This window comes from Gadus chalcogrammus, chromosome 15, assembly GCF_026213295.1.
Source record: "Gadus chalcogrammus isolate NIFS_2021 chromosome 15, NIFS_Gcha_1.0, whole genome shotgun sequence".
In the NCBI taxonomy this organism is placed as follows: Eukaryota; Metazoa; Chordata; class Actinopteri; order Gadiformes; family Gadidae; genus Gadus; species Gadus chalcogrammus.
The window spans coordinates 8,961,504-8,971,503 of record NC_079426.1 but is presented as its reverse complement, the minus strand read 5'-3'; the positions used below and the strand labels follow the sequence as shown (position 1 = coordinate 8,971,503).

General features: G+C 53.7%; 1 protein-coding gene across 2 annotated transcripts; it reads left to right on the top strand.

Annotated features, from left to right (window-relative positions):
- The first annotated feature begins 236 nt into the window (after positions 1-236).
- Positions 237-7,263, top strand: etaa1b (ETAA1 activator of ATR kinase b). Of its 2 annotated transcripts, XM_056610143.1 has the most exons (7): positions 237-547; positions 1,230-1,355; positions 1,443-1,507; positions 1,946-2,049; positions 2,174-3,684; positions 5,963-6,087; positions 6,757-7,263. In XM_056610143.1, the coding sequence occupies exons 1-7, from the start codon at positions 424-426 to the stop codon at positions 6,763-6,765; spliced, it is 2,064 nt and encodes a 687-aa protein (XP_056466118.1). In that variant the 5' UTR covers positions 237-423; the 3' UTR covers positions 6,766-7,263. The 2 variants fall into 2 exon arrangements, with proteins under 2 accessions (XP_056466118.1, XP_056466119.1); XM_056610144.1 differs by lacking the exon at positions 1,230-1,355 and having other exon boundaries at positions 6,757-7,256.
- Positions 7,264-10,000: the final 2,737 nt, after the last annotated feature.

Sequence of the window (10,000 nt, the reverse complement as noted above, 5' to 3'; positions counted from 1 at the left end):
TGTGTGTGTTTGTCCGGTGATGTGTTCAAGTCTCCAGGGTTAGGTTGTGTGGTTGTGTGTCTGTGGTTGTGTGTTTGTCTCTATAGGGTGAGATTGTTTGGGTTAATTAAGAATAGGGTCAGGGTGTGTGTGTGTGTGTTTAAATCTTTAAATCGTTTCAACCAGTATCAGCAGCCTACTGGTCGCAGTGCTAGGAATAGTAGCAATAACATGTTCAATATTTAGTCCATGACACGTTGCGCTAAAGTCACACGCGGGCACCCGTAGTCCGTGACGTCATGAACCCGCATGGCTGATATCGGGTGAATGAACACAACTTTTACAAAGTTGGTAGTAAACAACAACCTTGACAGAGGATTACTCGGTCCGAATACACTTCATCGGCGGTCCCTCAGAGTCCACCGTGCGGGGTCCCACTGAGGCATGACCATGTCCCGGTCCCGGTCTCCGGAGGTCCAGGGGTCCAGAGGGACCCTCGTCCCCCAACACCCGGAGGTCCGACCGGAGCCCCAAATACAGGGGCTCGTCCAATCGCGTACATATAGAGGTGAGAAGTTGGTGGGGTTGAATAAGACGCACGAACACCTTCCCCCCAAAGAGGCGACTATACCAGCCGACTAATATACTAGGCGACTAATACTAGACTGATAAACCAGGAGACTAATGCTAGACCGATACTATACCAGGTGACTAATACTAGAAGGATATACCAGGAGACTGATGCTAGACTAATACTGTACCAGGAGACTGATACTGTTCAGGAGACAATACTAATACTATACAGGAGACAAGTACTAAACCAGAAAACTGATAATATACCAGAAGACTAATACTATACCAGGAGAGGAGCCTAGTACTATACCTGAGGTATAGTACTATACCAGAGGTCTAGTACTAAACCAGAATACTAATGCTATACCAGTAGACTAGAACTATACCAGAGGTCTAGTACTAAACCAGAAGAATAATACTATACCAGAAGACTAATATTGTACCAGGAGACTAGTATTAAACCAGAATACTAGTACTGTATCAGGAGACTAGTAATAATCTTGAAGAATAATACTATACTAGAAGACTTACATTGTACCAGGAGACTAGTGATAAACCAGAACACTAGTAATAAACCAGGAGACTAGTATTAAATCAGAAGATTAATATTGTACCAGGAGACTAGCACTAAACCAGAAGAATAGTACTGTACCAGGAGACTGAGTGTTCTGTCTCAGCCGTGCAGACCCCCAGACGATGGACCTGCGACCGCTACTCGGTCTTGACTAGCGGGGACTCTCCCGGGGACGAGGTCACCCAGGACATCATCTGGGACCCCACCTCCCCCACCCAGCCCGGCCCCAGTACGTACCCTCACTCACAGGGGGGTGGGACAGAATGCTGGTGCTGCAATGAAGCCTGTACGATCAGCTGCTCTCATGTGTTTCCAGGCGGGGGTTCCAGGACCACCAGGATGGTGAAGATATCCGACATAGTGAACCGCATCGCCCCCAAGGTCGGTACAGCTACCGTCCACCGGGTTCGCCTCACACACCGCCTAGCATCACACCGCGCCTAGCATCACACAGCGCCTAGCATCACACACCGCCTAGCATTACACTGTGCCTAGCATCACACCGCAGCTAGCATCATACCGCACCTAGCATCACACACCGCCTAGCATCACACTGCGCCTAGCATCACACACCGCGCCTAGCATCACACACCGCCTAGCATCACACACCGCCTAGCATCACACACCGCCTAGCATCACACAACGCCTAGCATCACACCGCACCTAGCATCACACACCGCCTAGCATCACACTGCGCCTAGCATCACACCGCCTAGCGTCACACTGCGCCTAGCATTACACCGCCTAGCGTCAGGCCGCCTCTGGGCAGTGAAGGTGTCATGGTGGCTGGTCTAACGGCCGTGTGTCCGATGCCCGCAGGACGTCCGGCCGGCGCCGTCGCCCCTCTTGCAGTGGATGGGCGACTGCGGGGTGTCATGCACCCCCGAGCCCCGGACGCACCGCGCCCGCAGGCGCTCAGTCAGGTCAGAGTCCAGTCCACCTCTAGTCCTCCTGGGGCAGGACCCCACCCTCCTCCTGGGCAGGTCTGAATCCTAATAGAGCTATATCTAGTATCTGATGGGGGTCCTGATGTGTCTCTCTCCCCAGGCAGAGCAGTGTGGACGGCCTGGTGGAGCTGGCCCGAGCCTTCGACCGGAACATGGAGCGCTCCGACGACCTGGCCGCCGCCCCTCGTCTCCACGACGACCTGGCCGCTGCCCCACGTCCCCACGGCGACCTGGCTGATGACCCCCGTCCCACCAGCAACCTGGCCGCAACCCCCCCTCCGCTTCCCCCCCCCTCCGAGTCGCAGCGGGTGGAGGCGGAGCTCCGGGCGCTGTTCGACAGCTCCACCCAGAAGGTCAGCGGGGCCCTGAGCCAGGGGGCCCTCAGCGAGGGGCCCCTCAGCCAGGGGTTCAGCGGGCTCCTCAGAAAGGGTGTCAGTGGGCCCCTCAGCCAGGGAGCCCTCAGCCAAGGGGCCCTCAGCCAGGGGGTCAGCGGGCCCCTGAGCCAGGGACCCCTCAGGCCCTCAGACCGGCCCCCGGGGGTGGCGGCCCGGGGCCCGGGGCCGGTGGTCCAGGATTTTGAGGATGACTTTGAGGACGACTGGGAGGACGATGACCTAATGGACGACTCGCTGGTGGTTGCCACGACCTCAGGGGCTCCCCCGGGGGTCGACTCCTCCTGCCCACCCCAGGGGAGGACTCCCGGACCCAGGGGCGGCCGTCCCGGACCCAGGACCCCCCAGCGCAGCACCTTCAGACTGGAGCCCAACCCAAGGTGTCTGGCACCCCCCGCCTCAATCAATCACAGGTCAGAGCGCCTGCCCCCCCCCGCCTCGACCAATCACGGGTCAGAGCGCCTGGCCCGCCCCGCCTTGACCAATCAAGGGTCAGAGTGCCTGGCCCCCCCCGCCTTGACCAATCACAGGTCAGTGCACCTGCAGGCAGTTCAACCTGTCAAAAGGCAGCCCGTTACCACGGTGACGGCGCTAACAATGGTGACACCAGTAACCAAGGTAAAGCCGGTAACCACGGCGAAGCCGGTAACCACGGTGAAGCCGGTAACCACGGTGAAGCCGGTAACCACGGTGAAGCCTCAGTCGAGCGCGGGGGTCCAGGGCCCCGGGGCCCCGGACGGCTGGTGGGACGAGGGCGGAGACGACCAGCTGCTGCTCCAGGTGTGTGAGGACGTAGAGAAGTTCTCCAACAGCCAGCCCTCCTCGGCCCCTCAGGCCCCTCCCTGTGGGCGGGGTCACCCCAGCACGCCCGCCCGGGGGCGGGGCCTCTCCACCACGCCGGTGGCCATCGGCCCTGCCCCCCCGCGGGGCGCGGGCCAGCCGCTGGCGTGCGGGTACAGGCGCTCTAACTCGGCCCCGGTGGCCGGCGGGAGGGCTGCGAGCGGCCAGGGGGGGGACGTCCAGACGAAGGGCACTTGGGTCACAGCCGACCAATCAGCTCTCTCTCAGAGCCATCCCGGCAGCCATGTTGGACCACGTCACCTCAGAGACACTCCCGGGACATTCCGCCCGCAGACGGTGACCTCCAGACCCTCAGGAAACTCCCATCATGCAACATTCAAGAGGCACTTCTCAGACTCCTCCGCCATCAGCAGCAAAGGTCAGTAAGCCACAGGGTCTCTGGTGTACTCCTCCAGACCTGCTGGGTAACCTCTGGTCTCCTCTGGTCCCCGGTCTCCTCCGGTCTCTTCTGGTCTCCGGTCTCCTCTGGTCTCTGGTCTCCTCTGGTCTCCTCTGGTCCCCGGTCTCCTCCGGTCTCTTCTGGTCTCCGGTCTCCTCTGGTCTCTGGTCTCCTCTGGTCTCTGGTCACCTCTGGTCTCTGGATTCCTCTGGTCTCCTCTGGTCTCTGGTCTCCTCTGGTCTCCGGTCTCCTCTGGTCTCTGGTCTCCTCTGGCCTCCTCTGGTCTCTGGTCTCCTCTGGTCCCCGGTCTCCTCTGGTCTCCGGTCTCCTCCGGTCTCCTCTGGTCTCCTCTGGTCTCTGGTCTCCGGTCTCCTCTGGTCTCTGGTCTCCTCTGGTCTCTGGTCACCTCTGGTCTCTGGTCAGCTCTGGTCTCTGGTCTCCTCTGGTCTTTGATCTCCTCTGGATTCCTCTGGTCTCTGGTCTCCTCTGGTCCCCGGTCTCCTCTGGTCCCTGGTCTCCTCTGTACTCTGGTCTCCTCTGGTCTCTGGTCTCCTCTGGTCTCCTCTGGTCTCTGGTCTCCTCTGGTCTCCGGTCTCCTCTGGTCTCCGGTCTCCTCTGGTCTCTGGTCTCCGGTCTCCTCTGGTCTCTGGTCTCCTCTGGTCTCCGGTCTCCTCTGGTCTCCGGTCTCCTCTGGTCTCTAGATTCCTCTGGTCTCCTCTGGTCTCTGGTCTCCTCTGGTCTCTGGTCTCCTCTGGTCTCCGGTCTCCTCTGGTCTCCTCTGACCTCCTCTGATTTCCATGTGTTCCCTTGTCTAGAGCTGAAGATCTTTCCCCAAACCCGACGGGTCGGGTCGGGTTCGTTCTAATTACTGTCATTTTACACGGGCTCGGGCCGGGCTCGGGCTTGCGCGGTAAATGAGCGGTCAGGTGATGAATTTCGATTAGCGTGAGAAAGATGGAAGGTGAATCAAAGGCTGGCCTCTGGAGATTACGTTTTGATGCACCACCAAAGAAAGCAAAGTCTGAGGCGTGGAAAAGGTTATGTGAATTGCAAAAAAATGCGGCGTTCTGTTAAAGTATGACAGCAAAATAACAGGAATTCATCGCAGACAAGGCATGCTGATCGAAGCTGTTCACCACCTGCCACGAGTGCCTAACAACCTATTGTCACATTGTTTGTCACAGCATCAAAACCCATGCCTACAAAGATAGACAGTGTAGCCTATATAGGCTAATGTTGGCATTATTCTTAAATGCCATTCTTATTCAATTTGAGCTGCTGTTCACCGTCGCGTTGAGGCCGGATTGTGGAGAGAAGTGGCAAAGCAATCCAGCGGAGCCTTTATCTCAATTTAGTTATTATTCCTTATTTCGTTACTTATGCCAAATACCCATCTTAATTGAGAATTGTAATTTAATTTGTTAAGAAAGACTAATGTTCATTGGCGCGTTGGCCTATTTATATTCGTATTGGTGGTCGTGGAGAGGTGGCCGCAAGCAAGTCCCTTTTTCGTTTGTCTTAGGTCTAATCTAAATTTTATGTAACTTTTCGTTGTATGTTGTTATTGCCAAATAACTATCTTGGTTTAGATTTTATTTTAATTGAATTTGTTAAGAATTCTTGAAAAAGCTGTGTGCATGCATATTTGAATATGTAGGGCTGTTAACGCGTTCAGGCTCTGAAAAAACCGAGTTCATTCGGGCTCGGGCCGGGTCTGGCCTAACGTTTAAGGCCCGATTACAGCTCTACTCTGGTCTCCTCTGATTTCCTTTGGTCTTTGGTCTCCTCAGATCTCCTCTGATTTCCATTTGTTCTCTGATATCCTCTGGTCTCTGGTCTCCTCTGGTCTCCTCTGGTCTCTGGTGTCCTCTGGTCTCTGGTCTCCTCTGATTTCCATTTGTTCTCTGGTCTCCGGTCTCCTCTGGTCTCTGGTCTCTTCTGATCTCCTCTGGTCTCTGGTGTCCTCTGATCTCCTCTGGTCTCCGGTCTCCTCTGGTCTCCGGTCTCCTCTGATTTCCATTGGTTCTCTGATATCCTCTGGTCTCCTCTGATCTCCTCTGGTCTCCTCTGATCTCCTCTGGTCTCCTCTGATCTCCTCTAGTCTCTGGTCTCCTCTGATTTCCATTGGTTCTCTGATATCCTCTGGTCTCCTCTGATCTCCTCTGGTCTCCGGTCTCCTCTGATTTCCATTTGTTCTCTGGTATCCTCTATTCTCTTGATTCCTCTCGCTGATCACCATGTGCTCTCTGGTCTCCAGCGGTGTCGACCGGTCAGGTGAGCGTTCAGTTGATCTCCAGGTGCTCGGCTGCTGACATCGAGAGGAAGAAGCAGGAAGCTCTCGCCAGGAAACGCAAGCGGATGCAGAACTCCCAGAAAAACGAGGTGAGAACGGCTTGACTGTTGAAACATCTAGCAGTAACATACCAGTAACATGCCGCTCTGTAATAGTAACATACCGCTCTGGACCAGTAACATACCATTGACATACCGCTCTGCAGCAGTAACATAACAGTAACATACTGCTCTGGAGCAGTAACATAACAGTGACATGCCGCTCTGGAGCAGTAACATACCGCTCTGGAGCAGTAACATACCAGTGACATACCGCTCTGCAGCAGTAACATAACAGTAACATACCGCTCTGGAGCAGTAACATAACATTGACATACCGCTCTGTAACATACCGCTCTGTAACATAACGCATAGCGCTCTGTAACAGTAACATACCACTCTGTAGCAGTTACATACCGCTCTTTAACATACCGCTGTTACTTAACGCTCTGTATAACACACCGCTCTGTAGCAGTTACATACCGCTCTGTAACATTCCGCTCTGTAACATAACGCTCTGTATAACGTACCGCTCTGTAGCAGTAACATAGCGCTCTGTATCATACTGCTCTGTAACATAACGCTCTGTTTAACATACCGCTCTGTAGATGTAGCATACCACTCTGTAACATACCGCTCTGTAGCAGTAACATACCGCTCTGTAACACACTGCTCTGTATAACATAGCGCTCTGTAGCAGTAACATGTTGTGTTCCTCAGACCTCCTGAAGAGCTGCTACTGTCCACTCAACCCCCAGGAGGGTGTGTTCTCGTCCAGATCAGTGATCGTTGCTCTGCTGGATTATTCCTCCATGCTATCTGTTTACATTCCAGTCACAGCGGTTTTGTTTTATTGCATCAAACCGTCGTTGTCCGAACTCTCCCCATGAGGTCAACCCTCCGTTGCTGGGGATCAAGCCACCATGTGTTGAATAGAATTCCAGATGACCAGGCTCTTAAGACTATGACAGCATGAAGCGCAACACACCTACGGGGATCCACAAAGTCACCATCGTCAGGTGGCCAACATTTCTTTAAAGTCGATGACCATGAGACATCCTGCCAAATCACTGTTGCCTTCATATACGTACTGCTATGTAGCCATGCTAGTTAGCCATGCTATGTAGCCATGCTATGTACCAACGCCGCACTTGCACTGTTTGTACTTATCTTCGTGATGGCTAACCCTTTTCGACCAAACCCAGAATAATAAAGTTATTCCACCTTAAGCCTGACTGCTTCCTAACTGACTCACAAAATGGCCGCCGCCACATCAGAAAAACCGAGAGGCCGCATCCGGACCCTCTCCAGACCCCCAGTAGCACTACCCCCGTTCCTTATTGTTCGACAGGCGACGCCTGACTGACACTCTGACCTGAGCCCCTTAATGAACACCTGGACTCCCAGCGCAGGACAGCACCCATCCATCACCTGGCTGACACCGTCACCGTATCCAAACACATCCTCAGCACTGGGCTCCAGTTCCACAGCGCGTTGTCTCAGAACATGAACACCGCCAGACACGCCTCCTAGAATCTAGACCTCGACTAGTCTAACCTCGTTTCCTGAGAGTTAAGTAGATAACTAACTAGACCTAGACTAGTCTAACCTCGTTACCTGAGGGTTAATTAGATAACTAACTAGACCTAGACTAGTCTAACGTCGTTACCTCAGAGTTAAGTAGATAACTAACTAGACCTAGACTAGTCTAACCTCGTTACCTGAGGGTTAATTAGATAACTAACTAGACCTAGACTAGTCTAACGTCGTTACCTCAGAGTTAAGTAGATAACTAACTAGACCTAGGCTAGTCTAGGCTCGTTACCTGAGGGTTAATTAGATAACTAACTAGACCTAGGCTAGTCTAAGCTCGTGACCTCAGAGTTAAATAAATAAAAGAACAAAACTCAGCTTCTGGACGACTCTTGCAGCAGAGGTACGAGCTGCTCACCTGGAGGAATCAAACCATGGCCGGCCGCGCCCAGAACCTCCTGACTGTCAACGCTGGAGATAATGGAGGACGTCTCCCATGCAGTCAAATCTCTCTTTTCAACACTTCTCCACTGGTGGACCCGTGATATCCGCCATGTGCAGGTCCTCATTACGGGACGGTCATCATTTGTATTAAACTGGAGGATTATGGAGTATTGGACAGTTTAGAGCTCAGCTTGGAGCGACCGGCCAACAATGAGGCTCTTTATGCCCCGGGACAACCACTCCCCCCCCCCCCAGGCGGATGACTCACCTGAGCCCAGGTGTGTGTGTGTGCGCGTGTGTGTGTGAACATGCTCTCACACACCCACGCATTCCTGAACATGCATTCCTGACACGCTGAATGTGTGTTTTGTCCGAGCTTCTCAGCCTCTCTTTGTGTGAGGACGAGAGGAGAGGAGGAGGGGAGAGGAGAGGAGAGGAGGAGGGGAGAGGAGAGGGAAGAGGAGAGGAGCCACGCCCAAGAGGTTGGGGGCGGGACACCTCTCCTCACCACCTCCGCTTATCTCTGGTCTGACGGAGGAGCAGGTGCCTCAGGTCCAATAAGGTGGTGCTGACGGAGCTGAGGAATCGCCACGGAGACGCAGGGAGACCGAAGCCCCGTCTCAGTACCTGATCGTCACGTTAACACAGACACTGACCTCCCTGTGTGGACTCTAGAGCAGCAGGCATCCACTAGAGCAGCAGGGATCCACTGGGATCCTCTAGACCCGCAGGGATCCACTAGACCAGGTCACACCAGAGACTATTAAATGGTGAAGGTTAATTAGCTATGAAATGGTTTGGTCCAGAGCTATGAAATGGTTTCGTCCAGAGCTATGAAATGGTTTCGTCCAGAGCTATGAAATGGTTGTGTCCAGAGTTATGAAATGGTCTCTTCTCAAAGTGATTCTTCATGAAGGAACCAGCTCAGTAGATGGGTTCTCTACTGCACCATGTGACTACATACCTCCCTACCGTCTCCCCCTCCCTCTCTCCCCCCTACCGTCTCCCCCTCCCTCTCTCCCCACTACCGTCTCCCCCTCCCTCTCTCCCCACTACCGTCTCCCCCTCCCTCTCTCCCCACTACCGTCTCCCCCTCCCCTCTCCTCCCCCCTACCGTCTCCCCCTCCCTCTCTCCCCACTACCGTCTCCCCCTCCCTCTCTCCCCACTACCGTCTCCCCCTCCCTCTCTCCTCCCTACCGTCTCCCCCTCCCTCTCTCCCCCCTACCGTCTCCCCCTCCCCTCTCTCCCCACTACCGTCTCCCCCCTCCCTCTCTCCTCCCTACCGTCTCCCCCTCCCTCTCTCCCCCCCTACCGTCTCCCTCCTCCTCTCTCTCCCCACTACCGTCTCCCCCTCCCTCTCTCCCCACTCCCCTCTCTCCAGTATTCACACTACATCTTTGTCCCCCCTGTTTCTCTCTCACTGTGTGTGTGTGTGTGTGTGTGTGTGTGTGTGTGTGTGTGTGTGTGTGTGTGTGTGTGTGTGTGTGTGTGTGTGTGTGCTGTCAGCAGACTAAATGATGTGTAACCATCGCAACGGAGCGTGTTAATACCGGCTCTACATTTGTTTCAACACTACCTCACCTGTGTGCGTGTGCATGTGTGTTTGTGTGTGTGTGTGTGTGTGTGCGCATGCGTGCGTGTTGGGATAGTCACGTCTAATGAGCATGACGTGATGGTGCAATGCCCAGGTAAACACACCAGGACTTTACAGGAAACATTCAGCTTCTATATAATAGACGTCTTTACCTTTAACTTCTATATAAGCTAGACGTCCATACCTTTAACTTCTATATAAGCTAGACGTCTATACCTTTAACTTCTATGTAACCTGAACGTCTATACCTTTAACTTTCATGTAACCTAGATGTCTATTCATTCAGCTTCTATATAACCTAGACGTCTATACATTCAGCTTCTATGTAACCAAAACGTCTATACCTTTAACTTCAATATAACCTGGAGTAACCTAAGCCGATATAGTTTAAA

Coding starts and splice junctions, on each gene's coding strand:
- etaa1b (XM_056610143.1), top strand. CDS start 424: ATGACCATGTCCCGGTCCCGGTCTCCGGAGGTCCAGGGGTCCAGAGGG. Junction 1,508..1,945: donor TGAACCGCATCGCCCCCAAG/GTCGGTACAGCT, acceptor CGATGCCCGCAG/GACGTCCGGCCGGCGCCGTC. Junction 2,050..2,173: donor GCCCGCAGGCGCTCAGTCAG/GTCAGAGTCCAG, acceptor CTCTCTCCCCAG/GCAGAGCAGTGTGGACGGCC.